The sequence below is a fragment of the Scatophagus argus genome, chromosome 6 (genome assembly GCF_020382885.2).
Source record: "Scatophagus argus isolate fScaArg1 chromosome 6, fScaArg1.pri, whole genome shotgun sequence".
Taxonomy (NCBI): domain Eukaryota; kingdom Metazoa; phylum Chordata; class Actinopteri; family Scatophagidae; genus Scatophagus; species Scatophagus argus.
In genome coordinates this window covers 5,387,917-5,413,050 of record NC_058498.1, presented here as the reverse complement: position 1 = coordinate 5,413,050, position 25,134 = coordinate 5,387,917, and the positions used below count along the sequence as shown (strand labels likewise).

Here is a 25,134-nt window from a genome sequence, read left to right as displayed (position 1 = left end):
TCACAAGGTCACCGGTCTTGTTACTTTCTTAAAAGTTTTTTTCTCATTCTTGTGAAACATTTAGAGCATTTAAACCAGCAAACACAGGTGAGCTCGTACCGGCTCGCGCATGTGCAGTGAAGGAGTGTCAGTGTGTGTGTGTGTGTGTGTGTTTGTGCAGAATTCAGACTTACAAGTGCAAAGCGGCCAGTTCTGGTGAGTGAACTTAGAAAATGCTCTGTGGCTTTCAGAGAACATTTGTGAGTAAAAAACCAAAAACGCATGAGACGGGCTACATTTCCTCACAGTCTGGACATATTCATTCATTCAGCACTCTTCCACTATGTTTTGATGGGTTTGTTTGCTCCAGGCAAACATTTTCAACAAGGCACCACACAGTAGTGATTTGAAGGAAATACAGCATACATTCGTTTGAACAAATGGCTTCTGGAAGTCTGTGGGAAGACTGCAGAGTGCTGAGAGACTACATAAAACCAACAATTTATTGCTGATGCCCCTCTGCAAACCAGGATGTACTTACTGTAAAGAAATAGCAGGAATATTTAATCTGATGAAGTACATCCAACTGGGAGGAGACCCAGGGTAGACCAGAACTCACCAGAGGGATTACATACCTCGTCTGTCCTGGGATGCCTCAGGATCCACCAGCAGGAGCTGGCAGATTTTGTTTTGTGAGGGATGTCTGGAATAACCTGCTTAGCCTGCTGCCACCACAGCCCATCCAAAGATAAGCATAAGAAAATGAATGGATGGATTTAATTTTGTAATGATTTTGAATGATCATAATGTTTCGATGTTTCGTCGCTGGCGGTTAGTAAAGTGCAATACATTTTCAAGCATTTAAGAGAATCTGTGCTCCATCATTAGTGATTATTGTGTAAGTTGCCATAATGTAGGACTCAACAGCTCAACATTTAAACATCTCATGCAGTAAAACGCAACATATGCTTATGTATTAATGCAATAGTAAACCACAAATATCATATAACATGGTAAAACACTGGTCAGGACATTTTTCTACACAGTGAGCGCTTTTAATTCATTTATTTTTTCTACTTGTGCTGGACTATTTTCACAAAATAGCGTCAGCACTTTTTCCTAAGTAAGGATTTTGATACTACAATCCTGAGTGAAAGATCAGGTCTGCTATCATGAACTCTGAGCGCGCAGCTCCACCGCGTGGTCGTGTCACGTCACTGCAGCGCGAGGAAGTGTTTACTGTTGCTAGGTAACTAAATCAGTTATAAACTCCTGCAAATCACCCACAGCTTCTTTATCTGCCAGCTCTCCGTGTCGGTGTTGACCGCTTGTTTTTGTTTGTTTGTTTGTTTTGTTTTTTGTTCTTTAAAAGATGGCAGGAAACGAGAAACTGGATTTGGTTCATCAAAACGCAATTCACGTCGAGACGATCCGGAAAGAGCAAAGACACCAGAAACTCCACACGGAGTTCAGCATCAACCCGCACAGGAAATGTAAGCTAGTTAGCCTGTGCCGCCATCCCTGCATAACTAACGCTATCTGTGTGGGTGTGATTCAGATCTGGTGTGACATTAAACTGTGTGCAGATTGTTGCATTGTATGCTGACTTTAGTGTGTGTCCACCGCCTCTTAGTACACATCCTGCCAGACAAGCCCATGTCAAGGAAACCAACAGAAGTGATTGCAGAAAATTGTAAGTTTGAACTAAACTAACTAAAGAAAACACAATCAAATGTTTTGAAAATGCTCGTCCATTCAGGCTACATAAGAGTTAAAGGCGGAGTCACATTGCTCCACTGAAAACAGGTTGCTAACAGCAGGAAGCAGTTACAGACAATGAACACAGTGTCGGTGACCGTGCGTGCTTCTCTTTCCCAGCGGACTTCATCGATGCCTTCCACAAGGCCCGCCAGGAGCCCACCAAGAAATATACAACGCCACAGACGGAGAGCCAGGAGATAGGATGGATCTCAGCTCCACTGGTAAAATCATAACGGTTATAACAGTCATCATTAGAATTAATAACCAACCTGCAGGACATGGACATGAACATGAACATGAACAGAGCCTGCACTTCACTTTCTGTCCCTCTAAGTCACTTTTAGGTTCAGCTGCGAACCTGACTGTAACTTATCTTTAAAACTCTTAATGTTACAAAATAAAAACCATCTTAAATAGGACTCAGATGGGACATTAAATCATTGTGTGATACCCCAACAATGACTGAACTCCCACAATACAGAATTATAGTACATCCAACAACAATCTTTCATAGGAATCTGCACACAATAATGCTAAAGCTGAGCTTTGTGTGGATCTCAAATCAAGATCAAACTGAATTCTGTTACAGTTTATAAGATTGTAAAAATATCAAAACCAAGAAGCATAAGTCAGAAAAAGGAAAGCATAAACTTTTTCTTCTTCTTCTGTAATGGTCAAGACTTTATTTCCCGATCTTATTCAAATGCTAATTCTGTCCATTGTTTTCCCCCCAGATCCCATCAAACCGCAGTGACAAGAGACTGAATTTCTACCGAAGCAGCTCTGATGTCACCAAACACAAAGAAGCAGCCCTGCGTTCATCAAATTAGACAGAAATAATGTAAATCCTCCAACAAGTGAGCATGCGTGTTCAGATTTTTATTTGTTGATCATACAAACAAAACAGAAGTCACTTTGTGCATTTTTATCTTAGCAAAAAAAACAAATACGCTTTCAAAGGAAACCTTTCCACAGGTCCACACAAAGCACACTTCCCCATCACATACTAATCATATTAATGAATGGGAAAGGGCAAAACTAACAGCTGTTCAATATTACAAAATGTCATGTCACACGGGATAGAATCAATGTGTCGAGCAGCGGAGAGAGAAAAAATAAAAAGAGAATCCACGAAACAGGAGCACACAGTGTAAATTCGACAGTCAGGAGGGTCGGTGTGGATGTTAAGGTGAAGTGGCTTTAAAACCACCGTCTCAGGCAGGCATACAGAGAGAAAATGGTGCCCACAGACCATAAAAACTGGTCTATAAAGAAGACATTTTGCTAACATTCAAATACTCTCACTGTTTGGAAAACAATTTTGTGGTGGGGTAGCTCAGTGTACACCCTGTTGTGTACCATTTCTGCAAGGGGAGACCTCTTCTTCATCAGTCACGTCATTCAAACAGCTTCCTTAGCAGTACGGCAGGATGCCTCTGCAGCGTGAAGAGTTCCCTGCATCGATCCAGACACATTTTGTGGAAGCCATACTGCACATGAAGTGTAGAAGAAAAGCTCGAGTTCTCCTGTATGTCTCCTGAGGTATGTGGAGGACCGGACAGGGGAGCAGGTGTGGGAAGTGCTGCCTAGAAGCAGTCCAGCCCATTTAGGAGCCTCAGTCAGTTTTTACGAGCGAGACTTCATCTTCTTGCGTACTGATTTTCCAGGGCGTTTCTGAAAAACGGGTGGAACATAGAGGGGAAAATAATTTGAGTTTCTCTAGAGTACAGGGAACACTGTGGGCTTTTTTATGTGTGACTTTAGAATTTCCTTTGACAATTTGTCTACGTTTAATAAATCAGTCAGCAGGGTTTCATGTGTGGGTGTGACTCACATTTTGCTTTCCTCCTTTGCCTTTCTTCCCTCCTTTGCCGCCCCTAGCATGAGCAACTTTGGCACGGAAACTGGAAACGTCGTTGTAGCTCTCCTTTGTGTTCCACTTCTTCCCACTCTTCTTGCCTCCAAAGCCAAACTTCTGGTCCTTGTATTTTCTCTTGGCATTGGAGCTGTCAAAATAACGGTACGAGTTTAACTTTTTGTAAAAATGCCACACTTACACACTATTTGTGATGGCGGTGTGCACTTTTACGTCTCACCCCTTCTTGTTTAACGTTTTCTTGGGGCCCTGAGAAGACTCTTTGCCGGCTTTCTTTTCTCCTTCCAAGAAATCCAATTTGTCAGTCATTCCTAGGAGTGGGAACAATAAGAAATCCTAAATGTCAATGTGAAAACCTTCGCACACATTAATATTTTGGGGTTAAACTATTTGTTGTGGGTCCCCTTTTGCCAGTGCACAACAAAGGACATAATAATAAACGACAGAAAGACACTTTTCACCTTTGTGTACACAGTGAAAGTTAGAAGGAATAGAAACACAGAAAGTCACCTTTCTGGTACTTCTTTACAGCCGTCATCATGGCTTTCTTCTCCTTCTGCCTCTTCTGGATCACTTCTATTTGGACCTGGAATGCATTCAAAACTCATGTTAACTGCGTTTGTACCAAAACAGCATGTTTCGCATATTTATGTTGACACATCAATGACTGATTGTAAAGGTAGACCTCTAGTTCACAGGAAACTATTCTACATCCCAAAGGATATTTTAAGAACACCTGAACCACACCTGCTGCGTCTTTCCAGTGAACAAAGTACAGTAAGAAAAATCCAATCACAGTATTATTGACTGTATGAAACAGGCACAGACCTTTTTGCCAAACTTCCTTTGCTCACGCAGTTTCTTGGCCTTTTCGGACTTCTCCAGCATCATCTGCTTTGAGATCAGCTTTTTTCTGATCTGGACAGAGGAAGAGAAAACATGTTTGTGCCAATAACTGGATTCAAGCCTGACAGAAAGAAAGAGCATCTGCTGAACCAGTGTATATAACCAAATGTCAACTGTTTGCGCAGATTACACATTAATTAAGGCAGGGAACAAAGGCAAAGTGTTGCAGCGTATGTCAGACATCAAGGTATTCGGTGCACCATTTCCGGTTTAAAATTTACAAGTGAAGAAACAGAATTGATTTGATTTTCTTGTTTCGCGGTGTCATCTTGTCAGAGACAAGACCCTTGTATTGAGGAAACATCTCACCTTCTGCATGTGCTGGTCTGACTTGGCCATCTCAGCAAAGTAATCATCAGGCCTACTGGTGGGTACGCCGTGCTTGTTTAAGAGCGGCAGCGCTTGCAGGACTGTTGCTTGAGCTTGACGGTAGCTGTAAATTAACAAGCACAGAACATAAGGGACCTGAAAATATACTATCTGTAGCAGTGACAATATGTTTTAATCAGAAAAGGGAAAGGTCCATTTTATGTCAAGAAATTTGTAGGATTTAGTGTCACAGAGAATTGTGAGTCGATCCTGTGATATCACAGAAATTATGTATGCGTCTGTAATTTTTCAGCCAAAATCAATTTGTACTCATTGAAACAAAAACATGAGACAATGTTATCTGCACCTGCTGAAAGATATGAAATACAGTAAATGACCAAACTAAACTGTCTGCTGGGAGTTTCAGATTTTTCACTGACAATACTTACAGTGACACAAAATGTTTTCATTTCTGCTAACTGACTGAAGAATGAACTTTTGATCTAAACTTTTAAACGAACATGGACCAAAAAAAAAAAAAGCCCTTAAAGGTATATTTGAGCATCTACATTTCCATGGTAAATTTGTCTGCTGAGAAAGATCGCATTTTATGATCAAAAGCTTCAGTACAGCTCGATGGACACTGTGGTCCAAAAGAGTCTGATAATGCCACATTGTCGACAAACTGAGCATCAGGCTCTGTCACTCACAAGAACATTTCCCTCTGGAAATCGTCATCCACACTGACACCGCCATTGGTCACGTCAGGAACTTTCCCTTCAACTTTTGAATGAACGTCTTCAGCCGGCAGGTTGGTCATGTCCAGCCTCTCCACCCAGGGAAGGTCTTTACGAAGGTCAGCAAGGCACTGCTTCATACCCTCCTGCATCACAACACACACACACACACACAAAACACTGTATCATCTCATGTCCAAGTATGTTATATAACACTATTATTACTGCAGTCGTTACAAAATTTATTCTCTTCATTGTTTCTTTTTACACTTTCATGAGGGTTAAGACGCTATTAAACGTGTTTTCTGTCCGACATCCCCTACTTGCTATAACTAACTACACACAGAAATACAAGATGGCTTCAGGTTTGTTATTACGAGTTCACTCACCACATTGTTGACAAGCTTTTTGGGTTTATCTACCAGAACGTTCATCCCTGGTTTCAACAACCCCTTTGCAAAGGCTTCTTGAAGCTGAACAAGACAAAAAAAAGGTTGATAGACATACACTGAAACGTTTATATCTCTTATGCAACCAAACACATTCAGCGTTACTGCCAATGTGGAGACACCCATCTACAACATGCAAAAAATAACAGTAAAATCAAAATTACTGCAATTTCACCGTAGGTTTAGCAAAGAGGTCTCATCATTTGTACAATTTTATATCAGCAAAAGCTACTTTTCTGAGTCCGGCAGAGTGGTATTACAGGTGTTAGCTTGCTAGCATGACAACATTTCATCACAGTTCACTCACCTCATTGTCGGATAATTCGCTGTTTTCCTCCTCTGACTCCGCTCCGAGCAGCGACTCCTCCTCTGCTGACTCCATACTCCTGCTATCGATAACCATATGATGAGAATATATGATCTAGTAGCGTTAAAACGTGAGGAAACTAGCTGCGGAAAGATGTAGACACCTCTCCTCACATGTACTGAACGTTTCACGTGGGGAGGAAGTGACGTCAGTTGGGTGTTCTGCCTGCACAGTGCACCAACAGAAACAATGTGTTGAGTTCACAGGTTCCTACATGAAACAATGTAAAATAAGCAAATATTATGGTGTCATTTGTTGTACTCTCCAATACCTATAACATAGAGCAAAAATAGGAACTCTTTTAGAAACTTTACATTTTGACGTTTTATTGAAATTTGCTCATTTTACTCCTCTATATAAATATATGTGTGATTGCACTTCCTTAAGGAATATAAACTTCTCGTTTGGCTCCGGGCGGGTCGTATGGAAGGTAAATATTTCACGTCTAAAAAGATATTATTCCACTAAACCCAAAATATAACTTGAAAATAACTTTGCTTCCAGTAAAGTATGTACTGTCAAAGAGGTTCCTCCTGGAGGTGCTGTCGTGCACCTGAGCAAGTTGAAGTGATAGATGTTATGATATCCACTGATATCTCAATAATCTTCATTCACTTTCTTGCCAGAACCTTGTAAAATGTGCCAAGAGGACTATGCAGATCAAAGTCTAGACGAAATCTACTATAAATCTTAATGAGACTGACTATGTAAATTAAGCCTCAAGAGCTTCACTCACCACCTCATCAAGAAAAAAACTATTGACATCACTTTTCCAAAGCTCTCTCCCGAGTCGATTTCTGTCACTTTGACACTGCACAGTTGAGAGAAATACCTGCACTGTTGGCCCAGTGTTGCTGTAGATTTGTCCTGAAGGAGAGAAGATAGGCTGATGACATGTGCTGTTTATTTTTGCATACATCTAACTTTGCTCATTTCATAACAGATACTGTCAGTTAGATGATTGCTTTTTTTCTTTCTCCTGTAGTGTGTGTGTTTCAGTTTGTTCATTCAAGCCCTCTTTCTCTTTTCCTTATTGATCATGTCTGCGTGATTGATCACTAAGGGACTGAACAGATTTTATAGGATAGTTGTTACGTGTTAACTAGTCTCATTATGTTCTTCATAACTGCCTGGATATGAATTATCTCCATATCGATCTACTGTAGCTCTGCTCAGGGCTCCCAACACGTCACACATAATTTGATGGGTTTTTTTGAGAAAAGTCAAGGTATGCAAAGCCCCAAACTCCCAAACGTCCTAACCTGAAGAACAGAAAGAAAGTCAGAAGTGCTGTACAATCTGCTGCATCATCACTGAACACTGTAGCGCAGAAGGGATGGGAGTCACAATCATTCACTTTTATGATGCATAAAGACAGTATTTGTCTTTTGTAGTCACATAGCAGTTGTGTTTGGAGGACTTGCAGTTAGAGCCAGAGTGTACATGTGCTGAATGCTAATGGTGTGCTTTGGCTTGTGACCATGAGGATAACTTGATCTTACTCAGAATGTTACTTTAGAGATTCATCTTAAGTGGTCAAGCGAGGATCTCAACCCACCAAGGACTGTATTAAGAGTTGTAAAGCATAACCACCAGGCATATTACATTATCAGTGATTGTTAGTACAGTCAATGTGTTCAATAAAAATTTGACTCATTTGACATTCAGAGAAATAAAAGATAGCCTTCAGAAGCCATTTTTAATCAGAGAAGAAGAAAACACAAACCAAGTCACCAGTGTTACATGTTATCTTTAATGCCTGACACCAAACATGAGTGATTAACAAAAATAAAATGATATGATACTGCAGTAACTGTTCATTAATAGTTAACTTCAAGCTTCTAACCAGAAATAACAGTACAAATTCAGCTCCAGCTGAGTCATAACAGTAATTTTCCATTTTGCATTGTTCTATGATTTTCCTAGCAGCAGTCCACTGAAACAAATTACAGGCCCCGTCCAAATGAAAGTAAATTTGACAAAAATACAAAAGATGTTGTCTGGTGTTTAATGTTCTGGCTTGGGAATTAGAGCTCCATTATGTGCTCTGTGATAGGTTTGTAAGGCTCTACCTGCAGGTCTGTTGGTGTCTTGTCCTCTGTGTTAAAATGATCACCAAAACTGTGTTGTATTATTTTTCATTCATTTTTTTCCTTCCCACACCACATTTTGCTTCTTTTACACTTGTGTTATTGACAGGTAGAGTCACACTCTCTTTGACGGTGGGTTTCACGATCAGACAGGAGCACCCTGACCGGCATGTGGGTGCGCAGTCGTCTCTGTAATGGCAGTAATACTCTAACCAATCCACTACAGAGATCCAGGGCCTCATGGCAATGGAAAGTTGATTATTCCGGGCGTGCTGACATTACTTTGATTTGGTCCACAGCAGCATGGCTCTAAACAGCTGTAAGACCAGCAGTTAACATTAAAATGTGTTACTTTAACTGTAGGCCTATTTTTAAAGAAAAAAAAAGTGAGAAAATAATCTTTTCACCTCTCTTGAGGTTTATTTTGGTATTACAAACTGAAAATGTCAGCACTCGATTGGCCTGGGGAAGTTACTCTAACACTAATACCAGATAGACATGAGACATGAGACATAGACAGAAGACCGGGGACTTCTGTGATGAGTTCCACTGTGCATCTGAGATGTCACCAGCCTCTTTCAGTGGTTTATCCAGCAAGTCTTCAAAGCAGAAACTGACTGATCCCCTAAGAATGACTTTCTTTCTATTCTGACAGAAATCAATATTTACGATTTGTACTTCGCCATCCTTAATTCCTCCAATCTCCGCATGGTCAGATCCACACTCTGAGACATCTTCAAAAGGAAAAATACCATAATTTCCATTTCTGTCATTATAATCGTTTGAGCCAGACAGTAATGCAGTCCATTGAATTCACATCTCACTGTCACTCTTCATCTCAGGGCGACAGACTGCTTCCTGACAGCAGATTGAAAATAAGTTGGATTCACACTGTCAAACTCCTCTCTTAGAGTTATTCCTGGCTGCTGGAGCTGGGGACGGAAAAAGAACACAAACATGAATGTCTAGGCCTAAGCTGGATGAGTGGTTGAGCTCGTATGGCACTCAGTCAGCCTGCACATTTTTGGCAATGTGTAAGTAAACAATAGTCTGGAAAAACTAATGGGAATATTATTTTATGTCATTTTGTCCCAGTCTGTCCTGTGTTGAGTGGTTGTTCATTCCCTCTCCCTCAATCACAACATCCCTGACATGACTGCTGAAGTGCTGGTCGATACCCATGCATGTCACTCTGTCCCTCATTAGCCATATGCTGCTGTCCTGGACGTGAAACAAACAGAACCATTAGGCATGGCATCCAGTGTCCATCACCTCCAATCACTGGGTTGAGTGAAAAGCTCACACCAGGCCTCTCAACAGGTGTTTGTGGGCGTCATTTGAATATTACTAGTGTAAGTCTGTATTTCAGAATGGTATGATTGCCATGTTTTGGCACCCCACCAGGTTTTTGCGTAGGGGGACACTCATGCTCACTGTTCTTTTTCCTGTGTTTATCAACCCAGCAGAAAACACAGTCGTCTTGTAATGTGAAAAGAAAAATTGTCTTAAATTCTCATTGCGCATTGGAACTTTGTGGTGTTTGCAGGGCGTATGAAGCACTGACTTTAGCGCTTGAGGTTTATGTGTAATTTATTTCTGGTGCTATCACCACAGAGCCAAGAGAGATAGAGATAAAACAGGTGTATTTCATCAAATCAGCATTCATGAATGGCCTCCCTGATGATTCCTTTTCTGAGAGTTTTTAATGCTCCTGCCAAGACAACTGACAGTAAGTGAAGAATAGTGAAGATGAGCCAAAGAGACAAGAGGGGAAAGTTAATGTCCATGTCACAGCCTCCTGTTCTCTCTTTGACACGAAGCCATTGTGGTTCTCCTCACAAATCACTGCTTCTCATGGCTCCACATTTCACAAATTCCAAAGACCAATGCTAATCCAAGTGCAGGGTGAATATGTTTCAGCTTTGTTTGATTAGTGTGCATGCAGATCTCGGTTCTGCTTCTGTCAAGGAACTGATAGAAGTGTACCGTGTTCATCTGATGTCTTCCATTAAGCCAGTGAACAAGTTTGATACAGTGTGAAGGCATACAAAGTGCATCTGTGCAAAGACACTAACTCACTGGAACATCAAACCCCATTTTCCAAATAGTCCTTCGAGTGGCCACATTATATACCCATGAACAAGCGACACAGTGCTTCATAATTCAGCCTGTAGGCCATCAGGTGTCACATTACCTAACCATTAAGTGCTCTGTGGAAACCTCATCCACAGAGCCACCAAGTGTCAAAATGAGAGCAAGTGGTCCCTGTGCGGGCCTGCAGCCCAGTGTGTTCTTCCCTACTTGGAAGCCCATTGTTCAACCCACAACCCATTCGGATGGTGCACCTCAGCTCCCTTTTGCCCGAGTGCCTCAGCCTACACTTCCCAACAAGCAGTGGTGAAGCTGCAAGACGAGAAGATAAGCGACGTCTTTACTGCCGAGTCGCACGCGATGGACTGGCTGCACAGCTGACATTTTGATTTGTCATAGCAGGAAAAACACAGGTGTGACGACAGCTCAGCTCCATTAAGTGTCCCCGTAACATGACAGTAAGTCAGCATGCAGCAATAGCAGGACCTCCTCTGAGTGGAATGCAGCAGTCATTACTACACCTGTGAGTTTCCTCCGCCCTATCACACTGTAGGGAGAAGGGAAGAAATGTCATTTGTTAATACAGGACCTTCTTATCATTGGAAAGAAATAATTAAAGCATTTACTCTAGCAAAATCACAAGAGACAGCAGTTTTCTTTATCAGAGGTTCCCCAGATGGTCTCCTTTTTGTCAGTTTGTAAAGATTCCCTGGCAAAGGTTGCACTTCATAGAAAATCTAACATTAGGCAACATGCAAATGGGAAGATCCTTATTAGCAACCATTGCCCAAACTTTGTCAACAGGAAGGTTTTTTTGTGCCTTTTGCTGTGCTGTGCTGCTATTCCTCTCCTCTCCAGTTTGTATATCCAAAGCATTTTACAGGCCCATTGTTGAAAACAGTGAGTGGGACGAAACATCTGCATTTGAAAAGAGTAGAGGGACAAATGAAAATGTTGTGTAAGAGAAATGAGATGTGACACACTCGCTCATACCACATTTATAAGTAGCATTTAGGGTTAAAAGGTTACTTAATTTAAAAAAACATTAGCAGAGAGGTTGCATTTGGTGTGAAGAGCTTGTGATAGGCTCTGAGAGTCTTCTCATCATATGCACACAGTGTGCTCCTCCTCTGAAGCTGGATGTGATAAGAGATCCTTTCAGTCGATAATGGAAATTTAACAAAGAGACAATAGTGGCACAAGCTGACCACTGCTAGTGAGTCACAAACAATGTCCGTACAAGATCCACTTTACTGTGATGAGAAAATCAATGGGGTCTGTGGATCTATCAAAAAAAATGAAGGACAGCAGCAGCCCCTAAAGGTTAACATGTTTATTACACCCCACTGTGCAACCTATACTAAATAGACACAAGTATCCATACACGCCTCTTTATAGGGCTGTTTTCCAGGGGTTGGGCTCAGCTCCTTATTTCCAGTGAAAGGAAATCTTAATGCTTCAGCATCCAAGACATTTTGGACAATGCTATGCTTCCAACTTTGTGGCAACAGTTTGTTGAAGGCCCTTTTCTATTCCAGCATGACTGTGCCCCAGTGCACAAAGCAAAGCTCCATAAAGACATGGTTGGATGAGTTTGGTGTGGAAGAACTTGACTGGTCCACACAGAGTCCTGACCTCAACCCCATCCAACACCTTTGGGATGAACTGGAATGGAGATTGTGAGCCAGGCCTTTTGGTCCAACGTCAGTGTCTGATCTCACAAATGCTCTACTGCATGAACGGGCAAAAATTCCCACAGAAACACTCCAACATCTTGGGAAAGCCTCCTCAGAAGAGTGGAAGCTGTTATAGTTGTGTGTTTAAAATGTGGTGTCATTAAAGTCTCTGTTGGTCTAATGGTCACATGTCCATATACTTTTTGTCTATATAGTGTCATCCTGGTGATTTTACAGATGTTGAGAAAGCAAAAGTCAAAAATATCAGTCTGTCCAGTCATTTCATCGACCCCCATTAAAAGAATGCAGAATTTAACTAAATGTTTTTTGTGCTTGATATGTTTGGATTATTCAAAATAGCATTCTGAGATGATGTCATGAATACATTTTCTTCACTACTTATCACCACTTCTGATTCTTCCTGTGAGCTGTACTGTACCCATACAAAGTGAGAAATAATGGGCTTTATGAGGCCAGGTGATTTGCTTTAAAGGGGGTGTGTGACTCTCCAGTCAGTGAGTGTGTTATTCCGCCATATGGCCAGGTGTTCTATTGCCCAGATGAGGCATATTATGTATCAGCAATTCTCAGTGATTTTCTTTTCTTGGCCCCTTTTCTTCATGTGCTCTCACCTTGTTTAAATGAAGTGAAACTTGCGTACTTGCAGTGCAGTGTCCAGGTGGATCACTAGACTAAGACACACATGCAGCACAAGGTGAGTGGAGGACATAAAACAATATTGAACTCAGCTGGGTAACAGATTTAGATTTTAGGAGATTGGCCTGTTTGTCAGGCATGTGAACAATAGACAATCAATGCTCTCTGTTAATCTGAAAGCATACTATATGTACTGTTTATAATGGATGTTATTATCTCAGCTTTGTGTCTTTTGCAGTGCCTACAGCTTCCACTCTTCTGGAAAGGCTTTCCACAACATTTTGGGGTGTTTCTGTGGCAATTTTTGCCCACTCATGCAGTAGAGCATTTATGTCTTATGTTTTTATGCTTTGTGCACTGGGGCACAGTCATGCTGGAATAGAAAAGGGCCTTCAACAAACTGTCACCACAAAGTTGAAAGCATAGCATTGTCCAAAATGTCTTGGCATGCTGAAGCATTAAGACTTCCCTTGTCTATACAGCATATTTCATTTTTACATTTCATTATTCTACACTTAGCCTAATACAGACACCCAACAGCCGAAGGCCAGTCTTATTAGTTTGTATATTTAGCCTTCCAATGCACTTTGAACCTACAGTGATGACCTAAGCTAAAAAAAATTGTATGAAGCAATTAACCTGACAGGAAAGCAATTACTCAAGCACTATGTAGGCAAGTTGACAACACAGCAATCATTTGAAAACTGGGTTGTTTCTTTTAAAATAAAAGATACAGCAAGTGGAAAATGAAGCATAGACTTTGGTGGCGGCTGAACTGCATTGGAGTAATGGAGGTTGTCCCCATTTGAATTCATCGGTGTATTGAGCTTTTGGGATTTGATCTAAAGAGCTCTCCTGGTGGACGCTAATCAAACGTTTAGAGACGCCTTCCTTCCCTGCTTTCCTCTCCACTGGCTTCCTCTTCCTCCTCTCCCTTGTTCCACCATCTCTCCGTCCTTCCTCTATCCTGACACTGATTAGAAGCGAAGAGACAAATTAATCGGGGGAGCGCCGGGTTGCCAGTTTTCTGTGACGGACGACATCCACAGAATTTTTAAGGGAAATGTGATGTCAACTTCCATCAGTGCTGAGGGGGCAGGATGTGTGTGTGTGTCTGTGTGTGTGTGTGAGTGACTGTGTGTCCAAGTATGGGCTGGAGTAGTGCAGGGTCCATGCATAATCACCTTATCATATCCCTGTGAATGGAATAGTGAATTGATGGTTGGATGAGAAGAGACTGCGATGGGAGAGGCCTGGCATGTAGAGCAGCTCCCTCTGAAAGAGGAGGAAAGAGAGGTGGAGGGAGGGAAGAGAGGAAGAAGAGCAGGTCAGGGAAGGAGGAGGAGGAGGAGGATGAGAGAGGAAGGAGGAGCAAGCTGAGCAGAAATAAGGCAGGATGACAGAGGAGATGAGGATACTGGAGGCTAAGGAAGGAGATGAGAAAGTGGATGAGAATTTAAAAGAGGATATTATTTGATAAAGGAAGAGGGGAGAGAAAGAGGGAGCAGTGGAGGGGAAAAGAGGAGAGAAAACATTTTTATCTGTTTCAGAATTTTTCTCATTGTCAGTAATGTCGGTGTCTGTCTTTGCGTGTTAGATAAGAGGACGGTTGACAGGGGCGGACTGAGGCTGTCTGAGGGACAAGGGCAAAAAATTAAAAATGGGCACCAGCAGCATGTGCAGCAGCGCACAGAAATCTGTGAGGTGTTCACGGTGAGACAGTATCAAACTGTTTTCTCGCATGCAGGGAAACCAGTATGACATCTTCATCGGCAGGTGGAGTTCACCTCGTTGTAATGAAGCTGTACCTGGAACTGTTGAATTCATAAAATTCAGACATTTGTAAATCAAGGAAGACAGATTGTGTCTCTCAAAACGTAATGTGAGCGACTAAATGAAACATTTTGCGAACTCTAGTTTCCAAGATCATGGATGAGCTTTGAAATTTTTAAACAAAAATGGAAGGAGAGTCCTTAAACTGCTAAACTAAGATTCAACCTGTGACGCAATACTCACCCCTCGAACTCGTCAGTTTTGCAAAGGCGGGGCTCCGCAGTCATGTTAGCAACGTTTGGTTAAACATTTCACCTTCACATTATGAGTTTTGAACTGTTAATGTTGTGAAGGAGTCACAATTAGGTTAGGTTTAGGAAAAGATCATGGTTTGAGTAGAAAAATAGGTACATTAGTTACCTCACTTAACTTATGTAGTTAAGTGAGGTAACTTATTACTACTGTATTTAAAAACAAGCCCAATTTGACTTTTAGGACTTTCAAAATAGGTTTCTAAGCATTGTAGACATTATGTCCATGTTTTTCTCAACAGTCCACAGTTTCACACCCTTCACCTTTTTTCTCTCTTCTTTCTTCATCACTCTGAAAAGCAGTGAAAGAGGTGTTCCATTACTTAAATTCATCACCTTGTCTCAGTATGTTTCTCTCTTTTCTCCACGACTTTTAATCCCATTTCTCTACCTGACGGCCCACAGCTGCAGTCTGTGGTGTCACTGGAAAAAGAGTGAGGGTTGAAGTCGTTCCATTTGAAATCGTTTTCACAAGTGTTTCCTACAAAGCGGCTTTAATGTTAGAAAAATGATCTTATTCATATAATTAATTATATATTTACATTTTTGCACCATTCCATCAAGTGGAAATATTCACAAAGTCTTTAACACTTCATACACATATACACACAGCCTGACCTACTTGGTTTCTCTTGAAACCTGGGCATCTTTGATAACATTTTAGTAAAGGGAGTTTGACCAAAGTTTGGCTGCTCAGAATGAGTTTGTTCTGAGTATTTCAATCTGTGTGTCAGTGAGTCCTTAAGTCCACAATTTGCTTGCATATGGATAAAATTCTGCTACTCCGAGGCAGTTCAGCAAACTATCACAGGGCCACACTGTACTGTGGTGATCGAAAGCTCCAGGACTTGCCACTAAATGGACCTTGTGGTGAGACTGTTTTAAAGTATGACCTTTGACAGTACATTTTTCCACAGTCGACTGAGTCATGTAAATACACGAACGCAGCCTGACAGAGCCAGAAAGAACATTATCTCATTCTGTTTTCATTTGCAGCCTTGAATTTGTTCAGTTCTTGACAATTTTGTGCCTGTGAAAAATAGCTTATTTACAATGAGGAGCTACAGTAGTGTGGAACACGAACTTTGCTGAGATAGCTCTGATAGTTGTGTTACCATATGGCCACTCCTCACTCTTAGCCTGTCCTAATTTCCCTCCGAAATCGCTGGATCCACCACAGACGGTTGTGCGTGCACACACACACACACACACACACACACACATACTCTCTCTCTCTCTCTCTCACACACACACACACACAGACAAAACTACAACACACATCACCCAGTCAGCAATTCTCTGGGAGGCACGGCAGTAGATCATAATTAGAGCCAATCAAAAAGAAGCGTGCAGCCTGTTACTTCCTGCCAGCCAGCCAGCCAGTTAGTCCATCTGGCCATACTTAGGCCTTCTGTGCTCAGTTAACTCTCTCACAACAGCCAATAGATCGCTTTCAGTCATGGGGAAGAACTTGAATGCATGTCCTGGCAGCACATTTAACACACACACACGCGGGGACTTGACACCACGCTCAAACACTAATCGTGGGATGTGTGGAGTTTATTTTTCTTTTTTGCTCCCATTTCATCGTCGTTCATTTGGCATTTCTACCATCTGTGTGTGTGTGTGTGTGTGTGTGTGTGTGTGTGGTGCAGAATTAAATATCTGATCCTGTATGTGGAACACTGACAGTTTGAATTATGGCAGCGACAAATGACATTTTTCCTCTCGCGGCAACACCTCTCATCTCTTTTCTCTCCCCTTCTTTCTTTAAATCTGTCCCTCCATTTATCCTCCTCCTCTCTTCCTCTGTTTTCATTCTCTCCGTGCCTCTCTCTGCCTGTCGTCCTTTCCTTGCCCACTCTCCTCCATCCCATCTCCCCTCCCTTCAGTGTGTTCCTCCCCCCCAAATAATTGCCTTCCTCACTGAGTCATTGTCCACTCATTTATCTCCCGTCTGCCCATGTTTCTGATTACCACTCTGCAAATCAAGTTTCTCCATCCCTTCGTGTCTCTCCTGCAACTTCTTACTCCTTATCTTTGTTAGAGCGTGATCACCAGCCATTTTACCAGGTACATTTTTAATGTTTTATATGTATATAAATGTTACTGCACAGTATATGTGACAAGGTATCATAAATCTCAGGCCTGTAAGGAACTTAAAATGAACCTTATTTTAGATTTAGCTTTTTTTAAAAAAAGAAAAAGAAAAAAAAAGAAAAAGGGGGTCGTTGACTCTGCACATTGTATCACAAATACAGCGTGCAGCAGTAAAATACTTGTACATAGTAATACAATATGGCCAGCATTATTTTATTACACTTGGTTCTGAATATTTTCAAACTAATTTAGTAAAATTTTTCATGAATGTTATTCACAGGTGAACACACGCACACACACACACACACACTCTAACAGGTGTTTTCATGTATGCTGCCTGATTTGGCGTCTTCTCAGGACTCATGTTCACATTGTGCTGGACTGGCATCTTCCTCACTGACCTGTTGGATTTGTCGCACCTGTAAGGGCAGGAATATAAACACCTTGATGATCTCCAAAACTTCATCAGTCTTAAAAGTTCATGTAGTTTTGAGACCTCAGTAAAACAGTGCTGTGTTACGTGTGCAAAATCAGAGGATCACAAGAGCAACTTGGCATCATCGCTTCGCATCGCATTCAACTTTGCTGAATTTCGATGCAAATTTTGTCTCATCAGGTGATGACCCAACCTTAATTTGTGTACTCCTGTGCTGAGTTTTAATTAAGAAGGATAACTGAAAACACCTGGGATGGGTGTTCAGGACCTTAAAAAATAAAATGCGCTCTCATTTTATTCACATGGCTTAGCTGGACAGAAAACCTTGCACAAAATATCTGCTTTTCAACTTTTATATATTTCAGCCACTTATAGTATCATTGTGGCAATTAAAGTCTATATTTATTCAGTGGCTCTTAAGTGACCCATTGTTGCTTGACCTGACTTTAGTCAAATGCTAAAAATTCTGAACAAATTAGTATACATATATATATTTCTCAGCATGGCCCCGTGACCAAATTTAAACTTTGATAAGATGATGAATATGATCAAATTATTTTATGCAAAATAGAATGTGAAATAGCACAAGCTTTGTCCATTTCAGCGGGCAAAATATAAAGTCTCTGACAGACACTCGACCAACACTCAACACTTCTGTTTCTGGTCCCATTTGTCACAAGATGAATTAAAAGATTTAACATGAGAGGTTTGTTCCCCTCACATTCTAAGCACAGTTCTTTTAAAATTTGTGTTAAGTGAGCATTTCTCCTTTGTCAGGACAACCCATCCACCTGGCAGGTGTGGTGCATCAAGATGCTGATTAAGCAACAGGTGAGACTTGGTCACTGGTCACCATTAAAGCACACTCTAAAATGTGACAGTCTTAGAAAAAGGTCTTAGACTATGGGTATTTCACATTGGAGTGTTGATTGGTGACTTTGACATACTGGTCCACTCCTGTTCAACGGCTGTGTGAAGTTGCTGGATATTGGCAGGAACTGGAGAGGGCTTCTGTATGGCACACACTAGAAAACATGCCAACCAGAAATGTGGAAACCAAATAATAAAACAAACACAATCAATACTTCAGGCACTTTTATTGTATTTTAGAGGGAGGTCTCACTTGCTTGATGCGACATGCATTTGGGCCCCCAGGGCTAGAAAGCTCTGATGTGTGCCTGAAAGTGTAAATGAATATTAATCTGCCTGTAAAATCCATATTTGTAATTACCAGTTCCAGGTAAATGGCAGGCTGCAGTGCCAGCTGTGTTGTTAATGAATATCTCTCACCATGGACACCATGAGTGCTACTTACATCCATGCACATCCATCCCAAAATAGCTTTGCCTTAGGCAAATGACACTGATGTTGAAATTACAGTCCTGGGAAAAAAAAAAAAGTTCTTATCTCATTTTGTTCACAAGAATAGTGAAATGATGTCATTTTGAGCCCAGAGGTCTTGAGCGAACACTTTGAGAGCCTCTTCCTCATTTTGTCCTGAAATCGCAATAGTTTCTGTAAGGCCTTTTGTATCTGAATCATGCTGACATTAGCTTTGTCCATTCTGCAGTCCAGCAGCCTGGAGAAGGACACTGAAGATCAAAACTAGGAGACTGACAAGATGAAGGCTGAGCAGCAAAATATCAGACGGACTCTGGAGAGGAGCATCCAGACTCTGATGAAAAAGGTCCCTGAGACAGACCAGACCTTTTATCAAAAAGTGCACAGGAAGTTTCTGAATTCTTTTCAATATTGTGTGGGCACCTGCAGAAAAGGCCACCACAACTAGATCTCTAAGGTGACTTTGGAGCTCCAGAGAAGAGTTTGATGAGGACCTGCTTAATATGTCCTTTTCCCATCGAAGAACAGTAATTCGAAATATCGTAATCATAGTGCTCTTTTCTGTCAGATAAAGTCGCTTTGAATGCAAGTCGTCATTTTTTGCTAAAAATGACTGATAAGAACTATCTCATCAGATCGTCTCATCATCAGTCATATTTGCATGAGCCTTTCTAAGTTCTCCATTAAGTCTTCCCCTTGTTTGTGCTCAGTGAGCCACAGTCTCATACATCACAGCGGGCAAGGTGACTGAGCTGCAGTCTGGGTCATGAATGATCACACTGAATCAGCACACTAACTCAAAGACACACAGAAGGAAGTGGAACCAAACTGCATGCACAACGTATCCTATGTTTGATGCATCTTCCCACGTTCATGGATTTATTGTAAACTAATTTGTATTCCTTTTTCTTTACTTGTTAAGTTTTGCAAGTCAGAACTTAAGAAAAATAACACCAGAACATACAGTGCTGAGTTTATTCAAAAACTTTATCCTTGATGTGCAAAGGGAAAGGATATCTGACTTGTGGAGAAAAATGAGGAAAAAAGAAAGAAAAAAAAAACACTGAAAAGGTTAAAATTGATTCTGGCATCAAGAAGTCCATTTAATCAAACTCTTTTAGGAAAGCAACCGTGTTTTGCAGACTCCCTGCTCAATACAGCTCATTAATATTGTCCCTAAACTTTACCTATTCATCACAAGTCTTATAGAATTCAGATCCTCACCTCACAAAGCTCACTGCTGTCTGTCTTAGCAGTGTGTGTGTGTGTGTGTGTGTGTGTGTGTGTGTGACAGTCTGGCATTTGCCCTCCATGGAAAGAGCAAGTCCATATTTCATCAACACCACCACTCTACCATCCAGCAGACGGACAGAAATTTACATACTATCTGCAGCCGCTGCGTGTCTCGGGTTTCCTTTGAGGGGTCGGAGGGGGAGTGTGGGGGCAGGAGGGTGTGTGTGGGGTCATTGATAAGTTGTTTTTTGTGTAAATGTCACAGATGCTGACTATGAAATGATTAGACAAACAGCAAAGCTCTGTATCAGAAAGCTAATTGTACAAAAAAATAAATAAATAAATTTGACTATCTGTTTTGAATACAAAGAGGAAGAATGTCTGTTTGACAGAGAGAGCGAGTTTGTACACTCATGAATAAAGATTTGCTTTGAGGGCAGCAGCTGCTGTTCACATGCTCTGCTGTCAGATTGGTTTGAGGCTCTCTAATTATAATCCATTTGAACACCCCTGCTTACATTTCAATTGGGTTTCGTTTGATCATATTTTGGACCTGCCATGAGTTGGGCTGGTCCAATGAAAGTGGTATCCACTCTCTTTCATGACATATCAAAGCATTTTCTCTGTGAAAGGAGAGACAGAAACACAACTTAACTTTTAAAAGGACAGATACGCAAAATAGTGTTCAGCATGGCAGCTTAAATGGAGATTAACTATTGCACACAGAGCAGATTTTCTGCCATCATGCTCTTGATTTGATGCATGTTATCACAATTCCGTAAAATAATTGAGATAACAAGCTATGACAAGCACAAATTAGATGGCTATATTCATGTACATTTATACTTTTTAGATTTCAATAATTCACTTATTCTGACCGCACACCACTGAGATGACAGCTTGTGAAAGCTTATGACTGATTGTTGCAAACAAGAGAGGTGTGATTCATTACAAAAGAAGAGGTAGCTGGAGTTTCTCAAGGCTGAACTGGTGCACAAAAAGAAGAGCAACAACAACAAAACACAAAGATAGAACGAAAAGAAGAAGATGTTCAGTCCCAAGAGAACTGCATCAAAGAGACAAAACACACACACACAGATTTTAGAAAGCCTTTCAGCTGCATTAAGCCCCCTGCAGAAGCCAGTTTTGGTTCTCATTTAGGGAAACAAGACTATCTGTACTGCTTGTAGCTGAATGGCCTATTGACGTTATGAGCTGACAGAATCTTTATTTATTTTAACCTGAAACCTGAGCTGAGCCTGAAAACTCTCGATCCAAAGATGATAAACAACTATGAGCTGATATGTGCTACACTGGTAGTGTGGTGGGCCCCACCTTCAGGCGAAGAAACACACTCCTGCTCCCGTGACCCAAATAAGCATCAGAAAAAAATGGATGGATTATTTAATGATAAGCAAAATGCAAAATCTATATGAAAATGTAAATGTAGGTCAAAAGCTGTAGTATAAACATAAGGTTACACTGATAGTTTCCCAATCCACATTTCTGCCAATGGAGGAGATGCAGGTTGGTTTTTTGCTGTGTTAGTATCTAGATAAACTATCAGCTACCTGAACTGTCCAAGTCACTGTTTTCTTAAAGGTCTAAAACTGACAACAATTTAGATTCATCTTGACAGATTTTTTCTAACTCACCACTGAAAAAAGGGGATTAAAGGTTAGATTCCTGGCAAAAATCCGTCTGACCATTAGGTTTAACAAAAACAAACTATTATTGATCAAAAGAGCTCATTTTGCAGGTCTTATTGGGAAAAAGAATAGTTTCTGCTCACCTCATCGTTAGTGATAGTTTGTACTGTCCTGCCAACGTGGGGTACCTTTAATTTAAATGGAAATGAGACACCGGTCTGTATAGATCGAGGATCAGGTGACTGATCAGTGCTTGATCAGCCTCTTCTCTCATTCTGTGTGTCCCGAGTGTGTGTGTAAGGAAGAGAGAGAAAGAGGCAGAGTCCTCCTGCTTTTGTTTTTCTGAATTTAAGACCTTCAAAATGGTGACACTCTGGGAGGACATTCTGGCTGCTCGTCTCTTCAAAGAGCTGTTCAGGGGTTAAGAGTTGGATTTAGGGTGAAAATAAGAATTAACTAGAGATTAAAAGGGAGATGGTGTTTATCAAGAGATATAAAACACCCTCACATTTAAAACATACAATATCTTCAAGATATTTAAAACACGTCGGTCAGGCTTGAGCAGTGGGGTAATTAAGCTCACAGCTTGTCCTCTTCAGGTTGTGATCTGGCTCAGCCTTGGCTTCAGGGTTATGGTTGTGGTTAGATATAAAGACTAAATAAATATACTGTATGGTTTTTAGGGCAAGATTGGATGACACATAGATGATGTGTCATCCAATCTTGCCCTAAAAACCATACTGGCACAAAAGGGTAATGGGTATCAATCAAGGGTAATCAATAAAAAAAATCTGCCAGGAATAAAGAAATTAAAATACACTAAATAAAAATACCTAAAACATTTTCTAATGCATGTTTAATACCAAACACGGGTTTCATTTACTAACAGGGAGTGGAGGACCGTCTTTTGTGCCCGACACTTCTCCTCCTCTGACCAAAATTACCAAACGTGTGCAGGTGTGTGGGTGTGAAACTGGGAGTCTGTGCATTCATGTGTGTGAAATGAAGAGTTATTAAAGTGACTGCATTTACTCCTGCGTGCATCTCTAAGCTCTTCCAAAACATCAGCGGCAATGTTTCAGCTCATCTCACATTTTCTCTTCTTTTCTCCTTTCCTCCTCCTCTCATCTTATCACCTAAACAAAATTAAGCTAAACCAAATTACCCTCCAGCACAGGACATTACTCTTAAATGCTCAGTCTTACCATCCACAAATACAAACACTTCTTGGCTACTTTTTGGGATGAGAATACATTTTTTTGCCCTTGCGTTTCAGGGAGAAATGTGATGTTTTCTTACAGCGGTGTCACCACCATTAACAGATTGCAGTACATCTGTTCACAAGACTACTCGCCTTTTCGTCCAGGTAGAGATGGAACAAACACAGATGGAGTTTTCCTGCCACAGGGAGCTCCTGAAGAGGAACATGGTGGCTCTGAACAGGAACATGATTGGAAAAACAAGTTGATGTCTTATGTGCGAAGGAGTCAATGAAAAGCTCCTTTTCATGTACGCAAATTAGTCCGTTTTAATATATATACATATATATATATATATATATATACATATATATATATATAAAACCCTATGTTTCAGTTAATTATCAACATTCTACTGTGAAAAGTGCTCAAAGGCTTTTGAGATTTGAGGCAGGTTTTCTGTAAGTAAATTAGTAGGGACAAACAACACACTCAGTTCATCCATCCATTTTCTATATTGCTTTATCCATCAGGTTCAAGGGGGCTGGGTGAGAGGTGGGGGTTCACCATGGACTGGTGGCCAGCCAGTCTCAGGGCTGACACACAAACACAGACAACCACACACTCACACCTAGGGGAAATGTAGAGTAGCCAATTAACCTAATGAGCATGTTTTTTGGGACTGTGGGAGGAAGCTGGAGCACCTAGAGAAAACCCATGCAGCACAGTGACACAGCGAGAACATGCAAACACCACACAGACGGGTCCAGACTGGGATTCGAACCTGGAACCCTCTTGGTGTGAGGTGACAATGCTAACCACTGCACCACCCAGCACACTCAGGTGTGGAAATTCGTAGAATTATCTTCCAAATGACGAAATGGTAACACCAGTACAGCCCTGGAGGGAGCATGCAATAATAAATTAGAATGTGCCAAAAATAAATGTGCGCAGTCCTCTAACCAGTCGCTATGTAGGAAGCATTTGGGTTTTTTTGTTTTTTTAAAAAAAAACAAAAAAACAATAACCTGACATTTTTGCAAATTAATTTTATTTTTGAATAAAATAGGCTATACTGCTGTGAGAATACATCAGCCTCCCTCTCTGGGGCCATTTGATGGCACACACTTTAAATTCAGTCATTGCTGATATTTGGTTTAGTTCAGCAGGGGGGCCACATAATGCAACTGGAACCAAAAAATATTATTAAAAATAAACAAACAAGCCAGCTGCTAATATAACCAAATGATGGACTGCTCCCATCAGTCACCGCCACCTCCCTGAGTGAGTCTGCTACATCGATCAACAGAAACACTGTGTTGTGCCTCAGCAAAGTTGGAAGAGATGAGTGTATCCTCCTGCACCAGTAGCTGTGAGTGCAGTAACATTAATAGTCCACATTACAGTCATGTTTTGCTGCTAAATCAGAGCAGGAAGTTGCTCTTCAGAGCCTCCTCAAAATCAGACATTCAATCAGCACATGCAGTACAAGAGGCACTGATGTCATCTGAGACAGGGCACGCTCCAAAAGAATTGGACCGTGCAACATGTTGTCCGACCACTTCAGAAGGCAAAAGTGTTTATGGCAGTTGCAAACAGCCACACTCGAAGGCAGGGTGAAGAGGCTGCCATCAAGGAGAGAGGCCCGAGATGCAATAATCATTTGAGGGTTAGGATAAAGGTACACAGTTTCAGGCAGGCCCTGCTTGAAATTCATAGTTTTGCTCTCACTGGTACACACAAAAAGTGACAAAAATGTTTGGAGAATTAAGAAAGGATGCTAGAGACAGAAGTTCACCCCGCTTTATTGTCCCACCTCCACACGTCTGAGTGATCGGTGATCAACAATTTCAATGCCGAACAGGCTGGAGTGGAGGGCAGTCGTTCTGACATCCACCCTGCAGTTCTGTTGGAGTGTACTGGTTTTTTTTATTGTCCAAAACCCACAATCTTCAGCTGCACCACAGACCTGTCAGTGTTGCTGAGACATTCTTGAAATGTTAATAAACATCATAGTGGCTCTTAAAAATAAGATCCCAGAAAATAAAAGAAAGGTTACTCCAAAAACTCTCAAGCTTTCGGCTTTACTTTAAAACCATCATCGGAACTAACATGATCTGTGTGCAGTTCTCTGTCAGACTGGATAAACAATTTATTACAGCAACATTTACATATCAAACATTGTGAACTCTAT

General features: G+C 41.1%; 2 protein-coding genes across 4 annotated transcripts; one reads left to right on the top strand and one right to left on the bottom strand.

Annotated features, from left to right (window-relative positions):
- The first annotated feature begins 1,237 nt into the window (after positions 1 to 1,237).
- On the top strand, positions 1,238 to 4,921 carry fam183a (family with sequence similarity 183 member A). 3 transcript variants are annotated; one of them, XM_046392462.1, is made up of 5 exons: positions 1,238 to 1,472; positions 1,613 to 1,672; positions 1,858 to 1,961; positions 2,475 to 2,597; positions 4,785 to 4,921. In XM_046392462.1, the coding sequence occupies exons 1-4, from the start codon at positions 1,352 to 1,354 to the stop codon at positions 2,568 to 2,570; spliced, it is 381 nt and encodes a 126-aa protein (XP_046248418.1). In that variant the 5' UTR covers positions 1,238 to 1,351; the 3' UTR covers positions 2,571 to 2,597; positions 4,785 to 4,921. The 3 variants fall into 3 exon arrangements, with proteins under 3 accessions (XP_046248418.1, XP_046248419.1, XP_046248417.1); XM_046392463.1 differs by having other exon boundaries at positions 2,475 to 2,581; positions 4,785 to 4,900; XM_046392461.1 differs by lacking the exon at positions 4,785 to 4,921 and having other exon boundaries at positions 2,475 to 2,602.
- ebna1bp2 (EBNA1 binding protein 2) lies at positions 2,605 to 6,554 on the bottom strand. The gene is made up of 9 exons (XM_046392460.1): positions 6,325 to 6,554; positions 5,958 to 6,041; positions 5,542 to 5,714; positions 4,832 to 4,955; positions 4,445 to 4,534; positions 4,127 to 4,202; positions 3,837 to 3,927; positions 3,575 to 3,746; positions 2,605 to 3,414 (listed from the first exon to the last, which is right to left on the bottom strand). The coding sequence occupies exons 1-9, from the start codon at positions 6,418 to 6,420 to the stop codon at positions 3,367 to 3,369; spliced, it is 954 nt and encodes a 317-aa protein (XP_046248416.1). The 5' UTR covers positions 6,421 to 6,554; the 3' UTR covers positions 2,605 to 3,366.
- Between the last annotated feature and the right edge of the window lie 18,580 nt (positions 6,555 to 25,134).

Coding starts and splice junctions, on each gene's coding strand:
- fam183a (XM_046392462.1), top strand. CDS start 1,352: ATGGCAGGAAACGAGAAACTGGATTTGGTTCATCAAAACGCAATTCAC. Junction 1,473..1,612: donor CATCAACCCGCACAGGAAAT/GTAAGCTAGTTA, acceptor ACCGCCTCTTAG/TACACATCCTGCCAGACAAG. Junction 1,673..1,857: donor AGAAGTGATTGCAGAAAATT/GTAAGTTTGAAC, acceptor TCTCTTTCCCAG/CGGACTTCATCGATGCCTTC.
- ebna1bp2 (XM_046392460.1), bottom strand. CDS start 6,420: ATGGTTATCGATAGCAGGAGTATGGAGTCAGCAGAGGAGGAGTCGCTG. Junction 6,042..6,324: donor GCGAATTATCCGACAATGAG/GTGAGTGAACTG, acceptor TGTCTTGTTCAG/CTTCAAGAAGCCTTTGCAAA. Junction 3,747..3,836: donor AAAACGTTAAACAAGAAGGG/GTGAGACGTAAA, acceptor TTATTTTGACAG/CTCCAATGCCAAGAGAAAAT.